This window comes from Varanus komodoensis, unplaced genomic scaffold (assembly GCF_004798865.1).
Source record: "Varanus komodoensis strain SLA01 unplaced genomic scaffold, ASM479886v1 scaffold8, whole genome shotgun sequence".
NCBI classification, from domain to species: Eukaryota; Metazoa; Chordata; class Lepidosauria; order Squamata; family Varanidae; genus Varanus; species Varanus komodoensis.
The window spans coordinates 5539605-5565073 of record NW_025336481.1 but is presented as its reverse complement, the minus strand read 5'-3'; the positions used below and the strand labels follow the sequence as shown (position 1 = coordinate 5565073).

At 48.6% G+C, this 25469-nt stretch overlaps 1 protein-coding gene across 1 annotated transcript in view; it reads left to right on the top strand.

Moving 5' to 3' along the window:
- Nucleotides 1-14127, top strand: part of LOC123036298 (DEP domain-containing mTOR-interacting protein-like) — a 36820-nt gene extending 22693 nt beyond the window's left edge. Inside the window, exons 3-9 of the mRNA XM_044455444.1 lie at nt 221-344; nt 3745-3923; nt 5325-5510; nt 5939-6079; nt 7829-7899; nt 9661-9765; nt 14002-14127. Coding sequence (XP_044311379.1) covers nt 221-344; nt 3745-3923; nt 5325-5510; nt 5939-6079; nt 7829-7899; nt 9661-9765; nt 14002-14127 — 932 coding nt within the window. The remainder of the gene's footprint in view (nt 1-220; nt 345-3744; nt 3924-5324; nt 5511-5938; nt 6080-7828; nt 7900-9660; nt 9766-14001) is intronic.
- Nucleotides 14128-25469: the final 11342 nt, after the last annotated feature.

The following is a 25469-nucleotide window of genomic DNA, read 5'->3' as shown; positions in this document are numbered from 1 at the left end:
GTTGCCTGTAGGAATCAGACACGATCTGGCCTTGGACTTGGCAAACTGTCATGTTTTGGTTATAAACAGTTGGAGGCCAGCTTAGCTAATTTTGCATAATTGATGAAGTCTATCGACCTTGAATTTTTACTTCAGAATAGAGTGAGCTTGCCAGTGTTTGGAGGTGGCGTTTGTAAGTCTCTGCTGGCGCAGGCTAACATTCCCCTTGCATTCCTTTCAGTTTGTGATGAACATCTCGACTACAAGGATGCCAAGCTGCTGTATCGCTTCCGCAAGGATGACGGAACCTTCCCCCTGAACAGGGACGTCAAGGTTTTCTTGAGGGGCCAGACCCTCTATGAGACGTGAGTCCTTTGCTCCAAGGTCACGGGGCCTCAGATTGGTGGCTCTCACTGGTTGTGGGCTCTGGCATGACCCTCTCTTTCCCCACCTAGTTGGACACAAGGTAGCCTGGGCTGGCATCTGCTTGGGCTGGCTGAGGCAAATCAGGAGCCTTCTGCAGTTTCTCCTCCGTGCTCCCAGACTCTGAGTTTCCCTGCTGTCTTGCTCAGGCTCAGACAATGGTGTCCGTGAAAACACAGAAACAGAGCAAGTCAGAAGGAGTCTCTGGGGTCATCTAGTCTGACCCCTGGCTCCAGCCGGCTCCACTCATGTGGAGCTACCATGAGCATGTCCAGCCTATCCTTGAATAGCCTCACTGATGGGGCTTCAACCACCTCCCACGGAAGCCCATTCCATCCCCTCAGGGTCCTAACTTGCAGGAAGTACTTTCTGGCATTCAAACTGAACCTTGGTTTCCTGAGCTTTGTTCCAGTGGAATGCATCCTCCCCTCCTCTTCAAGGAAAAACAGGTCTATACTCACCTCTGTGTGACATCCCCCCATATACCTGTATGTCGCCAACAGATCCCCTCAGAGTCTCCTCTTCTCCAGGCTGAAAAGACACAGTTCCCTCAGTCTCGCCTCATACAGCTTTCCCTGCAATCTGACCACAATCCTTGTGGCCCTACACTGCACTGATTCCAACCTGACTATATCCTTCCTGTAATTTGGAGCCCAGAACTGAACATAATACTCTAGTTGTGGGCGCACCAGAGTCATATAGAGTGGCAGTAATACATCTCTTGATCTAGAAGCCACACTTCTGGCTATGCAACCAAGGGTGGCGCTCGCCCTCTTGACCACCGCATCACACTGCTGACTCATGTTTAGCCTGCAGTCAACCAGCCCCCCAAGGTCCCTTTCCTGAATGCTGCTCTCCAGCCACTTGTCCCCTAACCTGTACTTATGATGCCCATTCCTATGCCCCAAGTGCAAGACCTTGCACTTATCCACATTGAACGCCATCCTGTTGTCTCCTGCCCACTTCCAGTCTGTCCAGATCCTTCTGGATCTAAAAGGAGGAGACATCATATCATCTTTTCCTCTGCCAGTCAAGCAAGCAAGGGGGAAGCTCAGGAGCAGCTGGCGACCGTGGGGCTGCGCAGGGCCACTCACAGAGAGCAGGGACCCCTGGAAGCTCCATTCGAAGAAGACTAGTAGCCCCACGATGCTCCTCTCTGGACAGCATGACCTGGTTGCATCCACCTGGTAGCTTCCAGGTAGATTCCTACCTTGCGGGGCTGCCCCTGAAGTCTGCTTGGAAGCTTGTTTGAAACGTGGTAGGCAGAGCCAGAAGGCCTGAGTGTGTCACACCAGTTCTGTCCTGCTTGCACGGGCTGCCTGGGTGTGTCCGAGCCCAGCTCAAGGTGCTGGTCTTAACCCATGGCTTACATGTGCTGGGAACACAATACCTGGCAGGGCATCTCTCTGGAACAGAATCTGCCTGGAGGCCATGAGCAGCGCCTGAGACATCCCTCCAAATGGCTCAGAGAGAGGCTTGGAAGGGGGCAACAAGGGAAGGGCCCTGCAAAGTGGGGTCCGCCCTGTATGGGATGACCTCCCCACTGAGGCTCCCCTGGTGCCATCACTGTAATCTTTGAACCACCAGGTCCAGGCTGCCCTCTGGTCCTGGGCATGGATGGGGGCACAGTGCCGGCTGGGTGTCGGGGGCAGTGCAGTGCACCACTCCCCTTGAGCCCTTGAGCCTCTGAACTCAGGAGCTGACATGCATCCAAGGCATGGAATGAGTCCTGACCTTCCTCACCACTACTTTTCATGTCCTGCCTTCCATCTCCGTGGCCACTGTTTGCATGGGGCGTGTGCCGTCGGCTCCAGCTTTCCTCCCTCCCCACTCCCTGGCACAGAGGCTTTCCTCCTTTCTGATGGACCTGTGCCTTCACGGAGGGAGTTCTCTCCATTCTGGCTGCAAAGAGGGCTGGGGAGGAGACTCGGCCTTCGGGGCCGCAGCACTGAGCTTGCTGGACCTCTGAGCTGGGGCTCAGAATAATCCTATTCCTTAAAAACCTGAGACTAGCACTGCTGTCACTTGGCTTCAGCTTTGGGGTTTTAATTCTTCGCAGAGATTCAGGAGAAGACAAAAGCTGATAATTCCTCAAGCTCTGGTGGAGCTAAAAAGTGGAAATTTGTTCCACATTAGTGGCAAGTGTTGACACATTAATCTTATTTCTGGTACTTAGATTTACAACTATCAGACCTCATTGCAATGTTTCCAGACAGGCATCTGCTTGAATAGATTTCAGGCTAATGGCCTACTTGTATGTTTAATTTTAAAACAGGACGAAAAGGAAGATCAGACATCATTCAATGCTCAAGTCTGAAATTTTGCTTCTTTTTAAATAGAGCATTTTTGGAAATGCAGTTTCAAGTACTGGCCCATAAGTATAATTAATTACTAAAATAAAATAAATTACATGTTCATGCACACATTGAAATTTAACCTTTGTGAATCCAGTTTTTTTTAAATGGTGGCAAGTACACTTTCCCCTGTGGGGAATAAGCTGAAGGGTTTTGACCTTTTACATTTTGGGGTGGTACGTAGACATGAAAAACATGGCCAAGGGCAGACATGAGAGGCGTTTCTAAAACAATGCAAAGGTATTGCAAAAGTGGGCTGAGAGCATTTCCCCCTCCTCCTTTCATAATGCTGGAGCTCGGAGTCCCCCCCCCCCACCCCCCAGTGTGGTTATTGGCAGGAGATTTAGGAGAAACGATAACCTCCTTTCACAGATTGTATTGCTTTATGAAATCAGCTGCCACGAGATGTACCTGTGCGCAGCAGGGCGTGACCCTGTGGCCTGATCCAGCCCAGCAAGGTGCCTCTTGTGTTTTCACATCTTTACTTGCCCCCGAGCCAGAAGTGTGAAAAAGAAGAGGAAATGACAGGATCCAATGTGTCAGGCACATAAAGGGGCAGAGAAGAGCTGAGCTGAGCTGAGCTGGTTGATACATCCATGCCTGGGAGTGGACTATCGTCATGAGCTTCAGATGTCTCGCCCAATGGAAACCTTATTCTGGGATGGCACCCTAGGACCCATGCAGCCTGAGCAGGTTCCACCTCGACACCATCAGGACAAACTTTAGCCCGGAGGAAGGGTTTGCTCAAGCACAACCTGAGCAGTGTTAGGTAGACTCGCAATGCCCTCTTGTGGTTGTGCCCATATTAAAGTTCGGACAGAAGAAGAGCAGCCCCTTTTCTGAAGACGTTTCCAAAGCGAGGCATTTGGTTCCTCCCCACAGATGAAGTGGTACAGTCCGGTCAGGGCTGTAACACATGGTCCTGCTCCTGTTGTGGAACAGCTCCTACCCACCGTGCCCCTTTTTCCGTGCTCTTTCTTTCCTCCAGACTGATCAGCGTGGAAGATCCCATCCTGAAGGTCAGAGAGGAGAACTCTGTGAAATACCAAAGGACCTTTCTGGGCTGTGAAATGGTCGACTGGCTCGTCCAGGAAGGTGAAGTGGCAACCCGGAAAGAGGCCGTGGAGCTCTGCCAGGCTCTCCTGGAACATGGGCTCATTCAGCACGGTATGGGGAAGGAAAGCATGCGAGCCCGTGGGAAAGGGGTCATTGAAGGCCAGCGGGTCAGGACAAGGCACTGGCCTGGCTGTTGGGGCTGAAGAGAGGTGTGCCCTCACAGATTTATTTATGTTTATTTTCTATATTGCCCCCAGCTGATGCTCTCTGGGCAATTCACAAGCATGAATCAATATGCGAAAAGATACAATCGAAATACATATACAGTAAAACACTGTAAAATCCTAATGCAGAAATTTGAAAATAGCTTAGCAATTCTAATGTACAAAAATAGGAAACTCTTGTAAAATATCCTCGATCAAGGCAGACCTGATTAAAACAGCTCACCTTATTATTTACTTATTTCATTTCTTACCACCCAATAACCCATCCTATGCCATTCGATGCCTGGGAATAGAGGGCAGTTTTGACCTGCGTCCAAAAAAAAAAAAAGAAAAAAGAAAAAGGGAACAGGGCCAGGTCTGCCTCTGCAGGAGGCTGTTCCACTACTGGGGCGCCACCTGCCCACTGGGTGGAACTGCCCTGTTGCCCCGGCTCCGTCCTTTGAAATGGCAGTCAGGGGACGGAGCCTGTGGATGGACTGGGGAGGTGCCTCGGAAGCCATTGTGCTCCCGGTCTGTCCCCTGTCAGGTTTCTACTGCCGACAGCTCTCTCCCTCCTCCTGAGGCAGAAGCAGCATTCCTGGCTGGGGAGCATGGGCTGGAGGGTGCCTCGAGGTCCTCCTTGTGGGCTTTCTCCAGGCATCTAGTTAGCCACTGTGTGAACAGAATGCTGGGCTAGACGGCCCCTGGGCCTGATCCTGCAGGCCTCTTCTGATGCTGCTCAGATGTTGGGGAGGTGTGGGGAGCCAGCTCTGCAGGTCACGAGCCGTGCAGTGCTTTCAGAATGAGCACCAGTGCTTTGAGTTGGCTTCAGAACAGACTGGAAGCCAATGCGCGCTGTGTGTGTGTGTGTGTGTGTGTGTGTGTGTGTGTGTGAGAGAGAGAGAGAGAGAGAGAGAGAGAGAGAGAGAGAGAGAGAGAGAGATTGTCCCCCAGACCCAGGTTGCTGTTTCAGGACTGGTGAACCCCACTGCCTGGCAATACTTCCTGTGGAAGGGACAGCTTGTGGCCAATCGCTGCCTTTACTTGCTTGCTTGCTCGCTCACTCACTCCTATTTATCTCCTTCTTTTCTCCCTCCTGCAAGGCTTACAAAATCCTTCTTCCTTATTTTCACAACAACCCTGCAAGGTAGGTCAGCCTGAGAGTCAGTGAGTGACCCAAAGTCACCCAGTGAGCTTCATGCCCGAGTGGGAACTAGAACCCGGATGTCTGGAGTCGCCATCCAGCATTCTAACCACTACCCCACACTGTCGCTGATCTGCCTTCCCCAACCTATGCTCTTTCCCCCAGTTTTGGCCTGGTACCATTTCCATGACAGCGACCTCGTCTACCAGTTCTGCATCAATTTCCGCCGGAGGAGGCGCCTCACCGAGCTGCTCAGTGAGCTCTCGCCCAGGCCGCTCTCAGACAGCCCCGACAGCCCCTTCTGCCTGCGTAAACTCAACCCTGAGCAGAACGGATCCAGCTTTCTCTCAGGTAATGCAAGACTGCGGGGGCAGTAAGGAGGGGTGCCGTTATCCTCAAGTCTCGCGGCTGCTGAGTTCGAGCAAAAGGGGCCCTGCCAACAGCAGCGAAGGGTATGCCCCTCCCTGCCTTCCATAGAGCCTTCAGTGCAAACTTTGCCTCCCATGTCCGGCAAAGCAGCAGCCGCCCAGCTGAAGGGACCGTGGCCAAGGCAACATGCATATCCCGACCCTTACTCTAGCCAACGGCAACAACCAAACACTGCAGACATTCAAAACGGGGTGCTGCCCATGCATTCACGGTTGACCTCGGCCTGGTGTTCCACAGATGAGCTTTGGGTTTTGCCATGCCTCCATTTCCTCCTGGAAGAATTGAAAAAGATGCTGGCAGTCGGAGCTTGATTCTTCTCATTTCAGCCGAGCTCCGTTTGTCTCTTTCAGTCCAGCCCAATAAGGAAATCAGGGCAGTCTCAGCCGTTCGAAGGAGCAGCGTCACCTCGCTTGCCGGCTCGTCCAGCTCCTATTTCAATCTCTCCCCGAGCTTGGGCTTCCTTCCAGCTATTGAGTGCAACCCTAAATCTGGTGAGAAGCTCTTGGCTGTGCGTGCTGTTTCGGGTATAAGCAGAGATGGCCAGGGACCATGCTTAGTTCAAAGGACTTAAGGTACTACCCCAGATGGTGACACTGACAGGCAGGGGCTTAAAATTCAAGCCTCAAGCCACAAACCCTGTGCAGTCTGGTGATTGTTCCCTCTGCCTGCTTTTGAACGGAAGCTCAGGATGGGAGATGCTGCTGACTCATTATTATTATTATTATTATTATTATTATTATTATTATTATTATAGCATTTCTATGCCGCCCCTTGCCGAAACCTCGGGGCGGCTTACAACCTCTTGGCTTGCCAGTTGTTTTCAATTCAAAATTGTCCTCCCCTTGCTTATCTTCCCCCCACCATTGGTGGGGAATGTTACCCATCGGAGGTTCCTGCATGTGGTCGAAATATTCAGAGGGGGAGAATGCTTTTGAGCTGAAAAAGATGGAAAGCTTCAGGGGATGGTTTAGGCAACCCCCCTCCTGCAGGTTTTTGCTCAAATACGGTTTGCTTTGAGTTAAAAAGGCACAAAGAATCACCAAAGTCATCTCGAAATGTGCCTTGTGTCTCGTGCAAAGAGTAAGAGGAGAGATGCCCACTTCTCAGCCACACTGGGCTGCTCGTTCAGAGCGACATGGTCCTTGTCCAGGCTGCTGCAGGGCTTCCCCAGAGCAGCCTGTTGTGGACCAGGTTGCTCCAATGCCCTGGGGTCCCCTTGGAGATCCGAAGGATGCGGACAGACTGTTAACAAGGGCTCCGTTTCTCCCCTCCTTCAAACTCTCCCTAAAAGAGAAAGGCTGAGCAGGGAGTCAGAGTGGGGACACAGTGTTTGTGACTGGCAAGTGTAGCTTCCAACCAGGGAAGGACTCCAGTAGGGTTCTCCTTTTTAACTTCCAATCACAGTGCTTAGCGAGAAGGAAGTGGGAGGACTCTCTCCATGGGTATGAACCAAGCATCCTTGGGCATCCGCCAAGGACCACACCCACACATGGGGGTCCGCTGCCATCCCTGAGACCTTCTTGGCTAGCGCATGATTGGGCAAGGGAGTGGGGAGACAGATGTACCCACAAAATCCCACTTCTGTTTCAAGCGCTCACCTTTATCCCCAGAACTAGAAGGCCATACCATGGGGCACTTGGACAGAGCAAAGAGTCACCTCCCTTGCCCCATAGCAAAATCAGAATCAAACTCCAACCCTCTCCTTGCTTACTCAGGACTAAGCCGAGTTGCATTTAAAAGGACTGAATTCCAAAGGGATATTCTGAAGCCGGGATGGTTAGACAGAGAGAAGTGGAGAGGCAGGCAGGCAGGCCAGCTGGCAGAGAAAGTGGGACATCCCTTTTTTTGCTTTCTGATCCGTTGTTCCTCGCTCCCTTGTCTTTATGAACAAGACCCTTTTCTGTCATCTTGGCCAGTGATTAGCAGATGCCAGAGCCGAGCCTGTAAAAATCACAGTCGCATTAGATTCACTTCAGTACTTTTTGTAAAAAGCTAGTTGTGCTAAATGTTTTGCCATGCCTTTGAATGCCTTTTTAATGCCGTCAAGGCCAGGCATCTGTTCATTCCTCTGCAAATTGTCTTTGGCCTTCCAGCAGGTATATTTGGGTGTGCTTCCCCCTCCGGCCCAGCCTGTCTTTCCCACTGCACGTTCCCAATTCATATCTCCACTCAATCTGCTGTGTTACCTTTTGGTGTACTTGACCCTCATATTAGATCTGTCATTCCCTCCTCCCCACAAGTATTAAAGAGACGTGTCACCAACGAAGAGCTCCTGAACCCTGGGGCCCCGTATCTCAAGAAAACACTAACGGTAAGTGACCCCGGTCATTGGGATGTTACATTAGCATTATTGCTGAAATGGATCCGTCCAACTGCTCGGCTTCCAGACTTAAGCCTCCCTTAAGGGCGGAGTGCACAAGCAGAAGAATCGAGTCATAAAGATCTTTCCCTGAGTGCTAAAGACAAGCCCTGATGGATCAAACCAGCAGTCTATTGAATATGGCATTTTGCTTCCCCCGATGGATAGTAAATAGTCCTGCCTCTTGGTCCATCCTTGCATCTGATATTCAGGAGGGATTGCTCTGGAACCTCCTCCTCCTCCTCCTCATCATCATCAGTTTATTTCATTTCTATACCAGCACTAAAGGTCTCTGGCTGGTTTATGACAGTCCTTGGAAACAAGATGCTCAAATACTATTAAAATACTATAGAATCTTAGCAAAGAAACATTTTACATAATTAAACAGCAAAGAACTGGTGCCTTCAAGCTGTTGCGAGTAGGGATGTGTGAGCAGTCTGTTTGGGGTGGGACTCTCAGCACCCCAGATTCCCACCTGCGCTGCTGCAGCCCAGGCACCAAGGTCCCGGCAAGCACAACCAGCGTCCTGGACACGCACCAGGAACTGATCCACAGCCGCCGTGCACACGACTGCAGAAGCAAGCAAGGAAGAAGGTTGGCTGCCAGGAATGGTGCCTGGCGCACCCATTCGCAGCACCTCTTTTCCGCATTCTGCAGCTCCCCGATGGAGAGGGTTGCGGGTTACACAACTGGAGGTCTGCAAACATTCCTGGACTCCCCCTTGGCTCAACACACCTTGAAAGAGCGGGCCAAGCCCAGCAGGGATTCTACGAATGCTAGAGGGGTGGTTTCTGAAAGAGCTTGTCCCAATCTTAGTTTCTCAGTCTGTCATTTCTAGATATGTCATTGTTTTGTTTTAAGTTTGGTTTTGAATGTTCTATTGTTGAATTTTATGATGTTTTCATGGCGTCTATTACTTTGCTCTTTAAAAAATGCTCTTGTGAACTGACTAGAGAGCTCTGGCTGTGGACTGGCATAGAAATTAAACAACTAAATCGTTTGTCAGTTCGTCTAGTCTGGCCTTTCCCAGCCTGGTCACTCCCTGAAGCGTCACACTACAACTGCTCCGATGCCCAGCCAACTTGGCCAAAGCATTTAAGGGTTTGCTTTGCAACATTTTCCTGCCAATCAGAAGTTGCTACCAAGCAGGTGGGTGGTGTCAAATGGCTTTTGAAAAGAAGGGGTCTCATGTAGGAAGAGCAAACCCAAGAACTCTACATGGCTGGGCCAGGATGGCACTTTTACTGAGCTTGCAAAAGGAAGGTACTATTTGGGCTCCTTGCAGCTGCTTTAATTGGATCAAGCCATTTCAGAACTGGGGGGATTCTGAAAATGTGAGGCTGGGGGCTGTGAAGGTCATGGGAAGCTGCCCAGACTTGTTTATGTCAGTGTTCCCAACCTGGTTCCCTTCTAGAGGGGTTGGACCCCGCCCCCCATCCCGTCATGATTGTGGTGGGGCAGCCCATCTGGAGAGCAGCAAGTGGGAGAAAGCCGGGGCTGCATCTCCAGAAGGGGTCTTTTCCACCAGCGGCAAACTTGTCCTTTCAGGAGATGCTCGGGCCTCAGCCCAGGGCTCCCTGATCCCTGCATTTTCCATATGGTTTTAAACAATGGCTGGACCAATAAAGAGGAACTCGCTGGGCAGGGGGCTGGGCTTGAGGGCCTTGCAGACCCCCTCAGGACAATGGCAGTCGTTCTCCCTTTGGTTTACAGATTGTGGGAGATGCAGTAGGCTGGGGATTTGTGGTGCGTGGGGGCCAGCCTTGCCACATCCAGGCTGTAGATCCAGGAGGACCCGCAGCTGCTGCTGGCATGAAGGTAGGTGGCAGTCTTAACCTGAGCCTCAAGGACAGAGCATGCATGCAAGTTGCTTCCCCCCCACCAGGGGCAGGGAATCGATCCCAGTCCAAGGGATGAGTTCCAGTCTGTGAACGGCCTTGGAGCGTGCTTTCCATTTGTTGGGGGGGAGGGGCAAAATGTGATTCTCCCCGATTTTTTTGCCTATTCAAAAATAAGTAGGGCAATTCCCTATATGTCTATTCAAAAATGAGCAGGATTGAATCAGTCAGCAATACTTATTAATATCAAAACTCTGCTTCATGAGCATGATGTCTCTTCAGACCTAAGCTGGACCAGCTTCAGAAGCAAGCAGGACTGAGTCACTTAATCCCAGAGCACTATCCTCTCTCACTGGCAGGAAAAAGCTCTTATCTCCAATCACTTACTGAAGGGAGATAAGAGTGTTTCTCTTCCACTAGAGGGGACACACTGAAAAAATGTGTGCACACACTGTGCAAACCAACCCAACAAGGTTGCTCACATTCTCCAAACACCACCTACCTCAAAGCTCATTTAGAGCCATGTTGGTATCAGATTTATTTTTGTATTTATATCCTGATTCTTTTCTTTCAAGGCACTCAAAGCAGCTTACATAATCCATCCTTCATGAGTTGCAGTGCCCCAAAATGGCAATGATGATGAAAGACATAGAATCATAGAATCATAGAAGAGTAGAGTTGGAAGGCGCCATGAAGACCATCGAGTCCAGCCCCTGCTGGTTCAGGACACCAAGTCACACCACCCCACTCAAGTGGCTGCCCAGTTTCTTTCTGAGTGTCTCCAGTGTGGGAGAGCCCACCCCCTCTCCAGGCAGCTGGTTCCACTGTTGTATTGCTCTGACAATGAGGAAGCTTTTCCTGATGTCCAGCCTGAATCTGAATAATCCACTTGAATGGATTATTCCGTGTCCTACACTCTGGCATAAACCAGAAGAGATCTTGACCTTCCTCTTTGTGACAGCCTTTGAGGTACTTCTAGAGGGATATCATGTCCCCCTCAGTCTTCTCTTCTCAAGGCTGAACATGCCCAGTGCTTATTATATGGGAATAAGGGAAGCCTTATTAAAGGGGGGCTAAGAGTTTTTCCATTGATGACGTTTTCTCTTGGTTTGGATTGGGAGGGACCAAAGGAGGACTGAATCCCCTGGAAAACTCTGTGGGCTGCTTAGAATGACACAAACTGCCACCATAAACATTTCCTTTCCCCAATGTGATGCTCTGCCATTGCTTAGCACCCCTCTTGGGAGGTATCAGGGATCATTCTCCCCTAACTGTTTGGATTCCATTTGGAAAAGCACTCCTCCTGGAGCATGATGGGAAAGGAAAGATGGTCGTCGTCAGCCTGTGTTTCGCCTCTCCTTTTACCATCACACCCTTTCCTGCACGCACACGCACACACACGTGTGCACACATGCGCACACAAAGACAGAGAAAGACACTTTGGCTGAAAGTTTTCTTTTGAGATCATTTGCACCCGTGCCAGACAGATCTGAGTCCCAGTCGCTGCCTTGATCAGAATGCATAGGAAGGCCCATTAAAACGGGGTCGATGAATGAGTTATTGCTGATTGTGGAAAAAGTATACGGCTTAATTCAGTGAGCAAATTCTCGCTGTCTACTCAGGCATGCGGTAAAGGCCACCTGAGACCACTGAAGCAAAAGCAAGTGGTTTTTGTGCGCTTTGCTGAGGATCAGTTCCTTAGGAATGAACAGGGAGGGGGGCACGGGGGGGTGGCTTTGCTGCTTTCGAGGGGGTGTGGGAAGAGGGGCGTTAATGGAAGTGCACTGCCGAGATCTTTTCCATCACTTCGATGAATTTTGGAACTAATGGGATTCTCACTGCTGTATGAAGAGCTGTTCCTTTTACACAGAATGATGATTTTGCAACACAGATTTATTTAGGGTTATTTTTAGGCTGCCCTTGAGGGCAGGACTCTCTCAAGGTAGTGTGTGAGAGAGAGAATTCAAAACTCTACAACACAAGCACAGTAAAGAGTCAATGCTTATTCAAGGGAATGCTATAAACACTGATAATGCGAATAAAAAGGTGAAGCCTTCAGATTAGGAGAAGGCCTGTGAGAGAGGTGGGACTTTAGAGCTTCCGTGAAGACCTGGAAAGAAGGATCCTGCAAACCCTTGATGGAAACCAATTCCAGAGGTGTGGGGCCACCCCTGAAGAAACCCTACCCTTTTACCTACCAGTCTAGCCACCCTAGGTGGCAAAGAGAGAAATAAACCTTATGGGGTTTAGAGCAACAGCCTTGCTAGAAGGTGGCTTATTTCCTAGGCCTTTCTGTAGACATCAATTATGTTTATTTATTTGTTTGTTTGTTTGTTTAAGCACTTATATCCCGGTCATTAGTAGAAAGCTTTGTTCAGTTTCTTGGTACAACACTTAAAATTCATTGAGCCTTGTCATATCGGTGAAAGTGTTTCCTGGAGCTTCCTTCACTAATCCATCTTGGGATCAAGCTATTTGTTTGGAATTTGTCCCACTACCTGTAAAAGTCATGCTGGGTAATGGCAAAATTAACTAACTATGTAAATAGAAGGCCGGTTGAAGGATTTAATGATAAATGGAAATTTTTCTATACCCAGCACAGTTAATGGGATGTGAAAGGGAGTTCTTTAAAAAGTGAGGAGGACTTAAAGCAATTGGAAAACTTGTTGGTGTACAGGTTAATAATTTATTTTGGAACTCCCATAGAGTGCTGCATGGCAGAAAGATAGATAAATTTGTGCGTTTGAATGTATTGGTTTTATTTATTTAAAATCCCTTGGCAACCTCATTTATTCTATTTACCTTATTTTATATGTACTTTTTTCTTTCTGCATTTGCTATGCTAAGAAAATAAAATTAATTTAAAAGATAAAAGAAGGCCATAGTGGGCAACCTTGCTAAATTGTTTTAAGGCTTCCTGTGATGATGGTCAATGTAAGGACACATTCCCAGCTACCCCAATATTGTAATCAAAATTCTTTAACATCCCGTTGCTACATATTTGCTACTTTAATATTAGTTTCCTATTCTATCCGAGAGTGGAAGCTCTCTGGCTATATATTGACTCCAGTATTGGAAGCAGTATGGCTTTAAATACCAGTTTCTGGGAAATATAAGTGGGTGCAACTGTCGCATTGTGTCCTGTTGGGAGCTTCCAGTGGGGATTTTGGTCAGACAGTGGTCCATAAGTCGGCTAATGGATGCAGCGGTCCCCTCCTGACCACGTGGGGTATATGGGCACGTAACTTCTGATATTGAAGCCAGCAGATAGTCGTCAGGACTAGTGGTCACAGATGGCTTCCACGGGAAGTCGCTGAGGCCCCATCGGTGCGGGTGTTCAAAGACAGGCTGGACATGCACATGGTGGGCATGTCGTGAGTGGTGCCGGCTGGAGCCGGGGGTTGGACTAGATGGCCCGGGAGGCCCCTTCTGACTCACCCTGTTTCTATGGCCTTCTCCCCTTCTGTGAGTGTGTCCAATTCCCCTTTGAAGGCATCCAAGCCGGCGGCCCTCACTCTGCCTTGTGGAAGCGAATGCCACAGTTTCTGTGAAAAATGTCACTTCACTGGTGAAATATGCTTTCGAACTAGCCAGGAAATTCCACAGGTGTTTCACCTGATAGAGATTCTTTCAGGGGTGAGTGAACGTGAGATGTTCAAGCTTATTGACAATTCCCACGTACTTCCTTGATGCTCATTTCAGCCCTTTCGTGTTTCTGAAGTTAAGTATCTTTTTCCCTGATTGGAAAATATCCACATTTTTGATCTGGAAATTAGTTTTTAAACTGTTCAGAGAGCCGTATGACTATGGTGATGATCTATAAAAGCTCAAAATAAATAAATATTTAAAATACATACATTTATTTTCCCATTGGAAGAACACAGGGATTTAGAAATGTGCGTGTTTCATGCCTATTTCACCCCATTGGCTAAAACATGAAAATGCAAATTTGGGGGAACATTGGATCATGTGCACAAGGGGAACAAATGCACATTTTGGATGCATCTGGATGTATCCAGGCATGTGTGCACATTCACATGCAAACTCTAGACATGCATCTCTGCTTGTGTTTGGGGTTGTGAAGATTTTGCAAATAGGAACAATGTTTTCGTGCCACCCTTGATTCTCGCCGCGAATGCCCCTACCCTAGCATGGCACCTTACTTGGAATTTAGTGAGAGTCAGCTGTAACTTCTCTTCTGTTTCCCTCATTTTAGGTCTGCCAGTTTGTCTACTCTGTGAATGGGGTGTACGTTCTGCATTTGGACTATCAGACCATCAGCAGCCTGATTATGACGGGACCTCGCACTCTTGTCCTGGAAGTGATGGAAGCTGCTGAATGATGGGAAGGCACGCACTGGCCTTGCTTCTTGACACGTGGGCAGCCCACCCCTGGCTTGCCTTCACTGGGGCATCTGTGACCCCTCTAAACCCAGGACGCTCTTTGTGTTTAAATAGGGCATGGAGCGTGTCTCTTAGATTTTGAGATGATGTTGACCATGGCTTGCGAAAACACCAAGAATACTTATCTTTCCACAATGGAAAAGGGGAATGTTGATTCCTTTTAGAAGAAGATGAATTAAATGTAGTTATGAAAGGTCAGTAGTGCAGACAGATGCTACCAAAATGCAGCAATATCCCCCTGTATCCTCTGTCTACCGTGCAGAAGAGAATGACACAGTCAGGATCAGAAGCTGTAACAGGCCGCGCAATTCACCCTGCGAGTCTCCTCAGGATCCGGCGCTTCCTTTTAGGTCCTCACAAGGATTGGAGACTGCAGAGGGCAGCTGCAGGCGCTGGAAGGCTCCTTCCGTGGGCCACTGCAGCCGCCGCCTTGCTTTCCTGATCCTGCCTCCAGCCTTGCCTTGCCTTCGATTGTGTCTTGGCTCCTGCCTGCTCCTCTCTCCAGTCAGACTTTGCCTTGCCGGTCCTCACCTTCGCCTCTGGACCTGCCATGCCTTGCCAGAGATCTGGCCCTCCCTTGTTGCTCATTCTGCCTTGGCTTCTGGGCCTGCCCTGCCTTGATGGGATCTGTCCTCAGCTCTGCTTTTGCCTCTGGTTCTTCTGCATTTCAGCAGGACCTCCACCATCCCTGGTCCCAGTGCTCCAGCCAGGGGCACCTGCGGCCATCTCTTGGACCTGACAGATGTCTTCCCTAGGATGGAAGATAATAGAAGGACTCAGACCTCCCTTCATGACTGCCCTGTGGCACTGCTTTCCCTGCTAAAACTGCCATTAAAAAAAACCTACCTGTACAACTGGAGCGCCATCTACAACAGCACATTTGTCCAAGGACGCTTGTTGGCCAACCAGGGGCCACCCGAAAGGGCCTGCCAGTTGGGGTGCCTGGGAGCCCCCAGAGTTGGAGAACTAGGGGCGCCCTGTGCAGAGCAGGAAGGGTGGCAGAGCTGGTCTCTGCAATTTTGCCTGGAGGCCATTCTTGCCTCTCAGGTCGGAGCCCTTCAGGGAGAGAGGCGAGGAGTTTGGCAAGGCAGCCAGATATGCAGCCCCGTGACTGCTCTGTCTCCACCTGCCCGTCTCCAGTGTTGCTTTCTCAGCCCCAGGAAGCAGCAGTGCGCTTCTTTCCACCTGGGGACTGTGAGGATGGGGGCCAGAGCTGCGCCCCTCCGCTCGGAGGTCGGGATGCTGTCTGCAGCCTTGGAGATGGGAATCCTCATGACTCTCCACCCCCCAGACTACAGGGGCCCCTGGCGCAACCCCGACTCATGTGCTTACTTGTTCAGCATTCTGTTTGCAACCCTTGAACCCCAAGAAGCAAGACTGGAATTTGCTCCATTGTGCAGGATACCTTTCTGCCCCGGTTCAAACAGGGAGCTGTGAGGGATCTGGTTTGGGGGTGGGAAGCCATGAGATGTCCTCAGCTCAGCGCCCAGGACTCCAGGCCACTCTCTTTCCTACGTCGGCCTCATTTCGAGACTCTGTGCGGGTGTTTGGCAGGACGTGAGTCCAGGCCGAGCAAGTCCAGCTCCCTGCACATGTGACTTTGCATAAGTTGTGCAAAGAATTATGTGCTTTTCTGTCATCCTCCTGAGCGTTTATGGACCTGGTTTCAGCTTAACTCGTTTCCTGACCAGGGCCAAGTGCGGGAAAGAAGTCTGGTGAGCACAAGAGAACTGGCTTCCAGCCTGCTCTTCACATCCCTACGTTGAACCCGTGCACCCGTTTTCCAGTGAGAAGGGAAAGTTCTGAAATATGTTAATAATAGGCTATTTGCCTCTGTGGCTCAGATATCAAAAATATTCATGTATGCCTCCAGGACCCAGTTCTGTGTTTCAAGTCTGAACATCAGCTTGGTCCTAGACTGGCTTCAAGCGGACAAGTAGAGATAAAAAATTATCTTTAATGTGGTATTTCCCTGGAGCGCTGTGAGATTGCAATTAAACTTGGCATTCGTGTTTATGACATAATTTTCATTTGGAGGCCGAACTCCAATTCAACCCACATGCCAATTTTTGAAGGGGAGGGAAGAATTAAAATAGAATGTAGGGAAATGTCTCTCTAGCAATATATGTTACTATATTATTTAAGTCATTATTCAATCAAGAAGGATGCATCTCTCCATTGTGCTTTTTCGCAATTTTGCTTTTTCCCCATCTTAAGTTCAATTTGTCTCAAATGTTAAGGATTTCTCCAGTCTTACATTTGGTTCTTTGAGATTTTTGAAACATTGTTCTTAAAGTCTACATGAAAATTCATAAGCATTTTAATGCACATTTATTCTAATACATTCATTTGCATGGATTTTACCTAAGACACATATTTTCTTAATATGATATCTTTTCAAATGCTTCTTTCCTTAATGCACACATTTTTAATACTTTTTTGGAAGCAGGGATCAGACAACCCACTGTAAAATTTGATGTGTGAATTTCAAAGGCTCACTGAGTTTAGGTTCTCATAGGAGTAGTTCGAAAGGGCAGAAATACGTAAACAAACCCATCCGATTTCTCCCTCATCTTTATTGTTCCCCTTTCCATTCTGGTGCACTTTTATTCAAATGTTCAACAGCACAAACAGACACACTTTCAGACAGAAAGAAGTTGAGAAAAAAGGGGCAGTAATTCCGTCACTATTTGCACTGGATTCGTGATTTCCAGTAGCAGTACAAGAAATGTGTGTGCGCTTTCAGGTGCTTCAGCAGGAATCCTTTCCATCAGACACCAGGCTGCACCCTTCTTCATTCTGCGTCCTGCTGCATCTTCCAAAGTTCTCTTCCTCAATGCCTTGGTGTCAGCACATCCTTGGCGACTTTTAGTTTGGTCCGCCTGGTGTCCCTCCATAAATAGAAAATGCCACCCTTCGTCAACAGCTCCAGCCCCCGTGACCCTTCTCTGCAACTCAGAGTTTGGGTCCTGCTGAATGTTCATGAAGGGCCTTTTCAGAAACTTGAAAGAAGTATTTGTTAAATATCCTTCCCTGAAAATTATTTTCCTGGGTGATGGTCTGGCATCCCTTCCCTTTGGGGCAAGATGTTCTAATCACCATGCTAAAGGGTGGGGGAACAAGAGCCCTTCCTTGGCTGGTTTGGGGAGAAGCGAGTTAGTTTGAGGACAACAGGTTCCTCAGGTAGAAAGCCTGCTTAGTTTGAGCCAGTTTTACCATTTTAAAACCCAGTTTTACTGTTTGCATGCCTATCTTTCCTATTCATTTATTTACATTCTATACCACCCAGTAGCTGAAGTTCTCTAGGCAGTTCATAACAATTAAATACAAAAGTTACAAGAAAAGTACAAATACAATCAAATGCGGTATAACATTCCAGTATGCACATTTAAAACAGATAAAAATTACAATATATAAAAATATAAAACAGTTTAAGATCTAAAACATTTTCATTAAAAGCTAGATATAGGTAAAAGAGTGGATATAACCCATTAAATGCCTGGAAATAGAGGGCAGTTTTAACCTGATGCCAAAAAGATGACAATCTTGTCACCAGGCAGGCCTTGGAAGGGAGACTATTCCACTCCTGGCGGGAGGGGGGCACTGGAAAGGCCCTCCTTCTTGTGGCCTCTTTCTGGGCCTCCGTCGGAGATGAGAGCTGGAGGAAAACCCCTGATATAGATGTTAGGATCCAGGTAGATTGAGGCCAAAAGAGGTAGTTTGGTGCTAGTTTGCAAGATTACCTACATATTCTAAGAGTTGGGAGCAACGTATTGAAAACTTTCATATGTCTTTGGCTTGATGAGCCAATAAACCAGAGTTTTGGTTGGACCTCTTTTGAATTCTGCAGGAATTGCTTCTAAGTAAATGCACCATGCATTTACTTAGATGCATGGTGCATCTAATGCAGCTCAAGCTACTTGCCTTGTCTCTTACCTGCAGCTTCCTCACCTGACAAGAGGAAATTGAAACATACAAAGCTTTTCTTAGCAACAGGGACCACCCAAGGTGTCCAAGTGCCTGGGGGAGACCTCTTCACCCATCACAATCAAGGTGCTTAATACCAAGACCAGCCAAGTCTTTAAGAGCAAGCAAGCAAGCAAGCAAACCAACATCTGCTTCTTGCTTCATTTTTAACCATATGTGTCAGCTGAATTTTAAGTAAACCCCTTCCCATGTTTTACTGGCTTTGATATTTATCTCCATTTCAAAAATAATAAATTATAGTCACTGTTTTAAATTTTAAAAAATGTATTACATCATCAGATATATTTTGTATCGTTGATTTATATCCCACCTTTTGCTCTCTTGTGATGTAGTCAAGGCAGCTTACATAGTTCTCCTTGGCTCTGTGTTTATCCCACAACAACAACCTTATGAGGTAGGCTACGTTGAGAGTCAGTGACTGGCCTGAGGTCACCCATGAACTTCATAGCTGAGTGGGGACTAGAACCCAGATCTCCTGGGTCCCAGTCTATCCATGGCATCTCAGGTGCCCAGACGGCTATTAGCTGTCCCCAGGATCAGAGGCAGCCTGGCTTGGTCTATTCATTTCTGGGGAACATGGGCAAGAAGGTGCTGTTGTTCTCATGTCCAGCTTGTGGGATCCTGTGTGGACAGAAGAATGGATTAGATGGAACCTGGCCTGATCCAGGAAGCCTTTCTTCTGTGACCACTGCACATGGTCGGTCCCAATTGGGCTGTTTTGGAGTCCCTCCCACACCTTTAGGGGTTTTCTCCTAGACCGTTAAAAAGCGTCCTGCAAATTTTGGGTTTCACCGAGCCTCCTAATTCTTCCCTCTTCTTCACTGGCACTTTGCTCTGCATCTCCCAGTGAAAAGTGCATGAAGACTAGAAATGGCGCCCTCTAAAGGAAATGAGACATCACTATACAGTGGTACCTCAGTTCACAAACTTAATTCGTTCCACGATTCTGGTCACGAACTGAGTCAAATTTCCCCAAAAGGTTTAATGTAAATAAGGTTACTCCATTCTGAACCATATGTAATTTTTTAAACCACAAAAATATGAAACGAAGTACAGTACAGTGTGAAGAGGGAGAACACTAACCTTGCTTGAGGCGACTTCTGGCGTGGAGGACAGGAAGGTGGGCGGGGAGGAGGTTGCTGTTTGAAGGCAGAGTCTGCGACCACGATCTCGACTAGAGGAAGCCGCGACCACGTGTCAGAGCGGGGAAGATGGCCGTATTCATGTTCCTGTGAGCACGAGCGCGGCCATCTTCCCCGGACAAACATGATCGTGGCCCTCACCCCACTCCAACACGCTCTGACACACGGTCATGGTGCAGGGAAGATGGTCGCGATCGTGTTCGCCACCCAATGTGGAGTTCGCGAACGGAAGCAAAATTTTGCCGAACTTTCTGTTTGTGAACTGAATTGTTCGTGAACAGAAGCATTCGTGAACCGAGATATTACTGTATTTTATAAAGAGATTTTTTGCTTCTCATTTCCCAGACTGGAAGCAGGATACATCTCTCTGCCAAGAAAATGGATTATGACTACCTGTAGAAACTTCTTGTATTCGCATTTTCAAAGCCGTTCATTTGGGACTTGTTGGTGCTTGAGTGCTACATTTATTCCAGGTGGAATCAAAATGATTCTCTTCTGGCCGAGCTGATTCAGCATGAAGGCCCTCTTTCGCTTGAAGCCCTGAGCTGTTCCACCAGCTAATTGAAGTTAATTAGGTGAATATTTCTGTTACCAGTCTGGCTTGCCACTTATATTAAAGAATGTATAGTGATTTGAGGAGGGAAGGACTGGGTTGGGAAGCAGCAAGGAGATCCAGGGTGAGTCAGACTGGATTTTGGAGGAAAAGACTGGACAGGAGCAGCCTAAGCTTGGTGGGTCAGTTTGAGCCACCTGGCCAGGGTGGGCACCCAAAGTAGGCATGGCCGGGCACAGGTCCAGAGTCAGCCTCAGTTCTGGCAACAGCATCCCAAATGTAGCTGTCCTTCAGATGTTCCTCTGACCCCATCATTCTCTTCTACTGGTGAACCCATTACTTCTGCAAGTGGTGGATGCCTCTCAGACTGGTGCTTCAGCTAACCCTCCCACTATCTGGTAAAAAAATCAAATGAACACAGGGATAAAACACCCAGTATAAATGACACCAGAGTAGGGATGTATGAGGAATCCGGTTTGGGGGTAGGATCTGTTGGCTTCCTCGGCTTGACTGCCAAGACCCTGGCCTGCTTTCTCTCTTTCCTAAGTCCATTTTGCTGAGAGTTTTCATGGATATCCAGCAGGAGATGATTCAAGCGGAGTTCCACACGTGACTTGTGGGCTTCACGTACTGTGCACAAAGAATTGTGTGCAAAGAAGCCACTAGAGTTCCTGAGCATTGACAGACTTGATTGTGGCTCGGTTTGCTTCCTGGCCAGGACCAAGCATAGGAAAGAGGTCTGGTGAGCGCAAGAGGGCCGGATTCTGGACCGACCTTTACATTCCTACACTAGGAAGCATCAGTAAACAGCAACATAAAATGCTACACACAATTTAAAGCCCAGTGGGACAGAACATTCCTCCCTGCCTGCCTGAAGCATATTTATTTATTGATACATGTATTTATAGGCTGCCTTCCTAGGCAGCTTGCAATACATAAAAGTTATTAACAAAGTAAAACACATTAAAGCCAATTAAAACACAACTAATTAAAACATCTATTAAAGCAATAGAAAAAGGACCAAAACATTCAGACTAAGTGTTAAAAAATTTCCTAAAAAGTAGAAACATAGAAACAGAGTGAGTCAGAAGGGGTCTCCCGGGCCATCTAGTCTGACCCCTGGCTCCAGCTGGCTCCACTCACGACATGCCCACCATGTGCATGTCTAGCCTATCCTTGAACACCCACACTGATGGGGCCTCTACCACCTCTCATGGAAGCCCATTCCACACCCTCAGGGTCCTAACTGTCGGGAAGTGTTTCCTGGCATCCAAATGGAACCTGGGTTCCCTGAGCTTTGCTCCATTGCAGCGCGTCCTGCCTTCCTCTGCAGGGGAGAACAGGTCTCTCCCCACCTCCATGTGACACCCCCTCACATACCTGTATGTCGCCAAGAGATCCCCTCGGAGTCTCCTCTTCTCCAGGCTGAAGAGACCCAGCTCCCTCAGTCTCACCTCATACGGCATCCCCTGCAAACCGGCCACCACCCTTGTGGCCCTGCGCTGCACTGACTCTAGTATGTATTTGCCTGGCACTGAAAGAAGAATAAAGATGGCACCAGGTGACTTTCCCTAGGAAGGGAGTTCCAAAGATGGGGAGCAGCAGCAGCAAAGGCTCTTCGCCTGGTTGCTGCCCTTCTCGTCTCCCCGAGGGAGGGTTCTTGTAGAAGGGTCTCCTGAGCTGCTCAGCGGGGATGGGTAGGCACATATGGGAGCAGATGGCCCTTTCGATAACTGGGCCCCAAGCCGTTTAGGGCTTTATATGCCAATAGAAGCACCTTGAATTGGGCTCGGGCCACAACTGGCACCCACTGAAGTTTGTTCAGAACTGGTGTTCTATGAGCTGCTCATGAAGGACCAATCACCAGCCGAGCAGCCAGATTCTGCACCAGTTGCAACTGCTGGACCGTCTGCATAATCACTCGATGGAGCGAGATCCATAAGCGCTGCAGAAAAGTTCCTCACAGAAGCACAGAAGGACAGGAGATTAGAGCTGGAAGGGGCCAGGGAGGGCACTGAGTCCAACCCTCTGCTGGTACAGGAGCCCACTCAGGCAGCTGTCTGGTTTCCTCTTGAATGCCTCTAGTGTGGAAGAGCACACCTCTCTTGGCAGCTGGTTCCACTGTCGTGTTGCTCTGACAGCGAGGAAATGCTTCCTTGTGCCTAGTCTGCCCCGGTGTACTGTAGTTTGAGTCCGTTGTTCCATGTCCTACACTCTGGGATCATCTTTGTTGCCCTCCTCTGAACCTTCTCCAGATTATCAGCATCCTGTTTAAACCTGGGTGCCCAGTGCTAAATGCTGTATTCCAGGTGAGGTCCGACTACTGCAGAACGGAGTGAATGAGAACTTCTCTTTTCCTGGAAGTCATACCTTTATTCATGCAACCCAAAATAGCATTTGCCCTTTTTGCAGCTGCATCACACTGCTGGCTCATATTTGGCTTGTTGTCTACAAGTCACTCTCTGTACAGCTGAGCCGAGTATTCCGCATCTTGTATCGATGCAGCTGAATTCTTTTGGCCTGCTTGAGGTATGCATCAACCTAGCCTTTCCAGTGAAGGTCATAACCAAAGGGCAGGTCAATGTGAGACAAAACACTCCTTCAGTTATTCTGTCCCCAGACTGTGTAGGCTGTCCCCTGGATGTCTTTCTCCAACCAGCAGCCCTCCAGATTAACTCCTGTAATTGCCAGTTAGCACATCTGGCTGAGAAAAGCTGCTTTTGGAATTGGGAGGTTAAGCCAGCACCATGAACTGTGGAGTTGGTGTTACGTGATCCGTAAAACACACCTCTGGCAAAAGTCTGGCTGCTGGATTTGTCTGTTCATTTTCCAAGGACAGTCCCAAGTAGAGCACACTGCAGTAATTCGTCAGTGCAATGGCAATTCTTTGCGCAGTATTTCACACTGATTTCCTTATGGGCTGTGGACTCTGAAAAATGCTTAACAATAAATTAGCAAAAAGATGAAGTCACTCACTTTCACTTTGCAGTACTGACGTCCGGGCAAGAAATCCCCCCATCCCCCATCCCCCAAAAAAGACCAGAAAGAAAGAAAAAACCTCAAAGGCAGCTGAGAAGCCGCTGGCTTCCTTCCTCATATGCCAAGAATGTACTTGGATTATTCACACCATCCCAGGCAACTTAAGGGAAAACTGTTCGAAGGCTCGAGGTTTGTGACAAATCTTTCTTCACACTCGTTTGGATGGTTGCTTTGGAGCAGGGTGTTCTAGGGGGTATATAGTGGTGTTTTGTCACCTGCCTCTTGGAATTATATCTTTTGATGTAAGTGTTGAGTTAGAAGCCAGGAATAGTTTTCTCTTTGCCCTTGCTAGTAGCATGGTGAAATGAGCAGGTTCTAAAGAAAGGAGAGCTCACAGCTGCTCCTGGGCTACAAATTCACTCTGCAGCTGGATACAAAGCCGCGTGTTCTCTGTTCTCAAATCTGCACCATAACTTCACAGAGTGGCTGGAAGGGCTGAGCTCGGCTCGCGCACGCTGAAGATGCTGAAGTGCAAAGCACTGTTGCTTTTATGACTGTGCTTGAACGCAAGAGGCCATGCAGAGTCTCAAAGCACACCTGGGTGGTTTCAAATAAAGCTTGAGCTGCAAATAGGACTGGGGAGTGGGAAGCTCAGAAAACTCACTCTTTGGAAGACCTGCAGTGGAGAGTGAAGCTTTTTCTTCTGTTCAGAATTGCTGCTCTTAGAAGATCTTTCTGGGAAGTCAGTTCTTTTTGGGAGCATGCTAGACCACAGGTTGACCACATGACTGACCTGTGTGTGCCCAGGTTTTGCTGACTACAAGGTTTGTGTGTGTGTGTTCCAGTTCAGAACATAATAGAGAAGAAAGGTAATGTACCCATTTGCTACGGTCTGATTCCAGAATTGGCCTTTTGCAGGTGATCTGGGCCCTGGGAAGAAAGCTGCCATTACCACTTACCTTGGAGTAAACCTCATAGAATTCAGTGGGAACTCCTTCCTTTGTAGGGTTGTATCGGCAGCCTTAAATCCCTTGAGATACAAAACCCCAGTGCTTTACAGCAGAAAACATGGAGGGTTGGGTGGTGGAATTTCTCATAAGAGACTCTGCAAATTACATCACATTTCTAGGTTTTCTTCTTTCCAGGGGTTACGTTTGGTCTCCTCTGAAGAAGAGGAGTCGCTCCTTTGTCAGAGTTTTGCCACTCTCCAGCAAAGCCTCTCAAGGCACGAAAATGCTATGCACGGAGATGAATGAGAATTTGGGTTGCTTACAAACAGTGTGAACTTGCTTGGCGCAAAACCTCGAATAGGAAAGGAAGCATGTTTTTGAAACAAAGTTGCTGATTCCTGAACCTGTGATTGTGTTTGCAAAATGTTTATACATAGCTGTGGGGACACGCATACCTTGAAATGCACCTTAAACAAGATATGAGTTTTCATGCTTTTGTCAAAATGTGGGAAATTTGCACTTTTGAAATGCGCAGAAATGCCCACCTTTCCTATTTGAAATGTACACCTTCCTAGCTTGAACCAACAAAAAGCATGCCGCAAAGGAAAATGGGCCTTAACTGAACAGAGAGCTTCAAACTGATGCTTTGAACTGAGCTTTGGCAAACTCAAACATCCTTAGTTCTCCCATACCTACGGAAGATATTCCCTCCTAACCTTTTATACACCATATGTGTTAGAAAGAAACAACCAAAGATAAGAAAGGCTAATTTCTTTCTCTCTGGGAGTGCTTCTAGACTAGGGATGTAGAGGGATCCATTTGGGGGGCTAGGGATTGTATTCTCTGGGCCCCGCTCCCCAGACTCCAGCCCACTTTGCAGTGATGTCCCGCTTCTGCACCCCGATGCAGAAAAGGGGTGCTGCAAGGGGAGCAGCCATGGGGGGCTCACCAGGAATGGAGACTTGCACCACCGCCGCACCGCCGTGGTCCCTCTCTGATGCTCACGTGCAGCAACCCTTGTGCCACTGCGCATGATGCAGCAGAAGGGCGCTAGTTCCACAACCTTCGTTGCATCGGCGTTCCCAGACTTCCTCTTGGCTCAGCTTGCAAGACTGGACTGAGCACGGCAGCAAGTCCGCGGGGGCCTGCAAGGAGGTCCATCCCAACATAGTGCTAGGAAGGTGAACGCACTGCGTAGCTGTAAGAGATGGAAAAAGCAGAGACAGCACCCTGCCAACAAAAGTGCTCATAGTCGAGGCGATGGTTGTCCCAGTTGCAATGTATGGCTGTGAGAGCTGGACCATAAGGAAGGCTGAGTGCCAAAGGATTGAGGCCTTTGAATTGTGGTGCCAGAGGAGACTCCTGCGAGTCCCTTGGACTGCAAGGCGATCAAACCGGTCAGTCCTAGAGGAGATCAACCCTGACTGCTCTTCAGAAGGCCAGATCCTGAAGATGAAACTCAAATACTTTGGCCACCTAATGAGAAGGAAGGACTCCCTGGAGAAGGGCCTGATGCTGGGAACAATAGATGGCAAAAGGAGAAGGGGATGGCAGAGGATGAGGTGGCCGGATGGAGTCACTGGGGCAGTGGGTGTGAGCTTGGATGGACTCCAGGGATGGTGGAGGACAGGAAGGCCTGGAGGAGTGTTGTCCATGGGGTCGCAATGGGT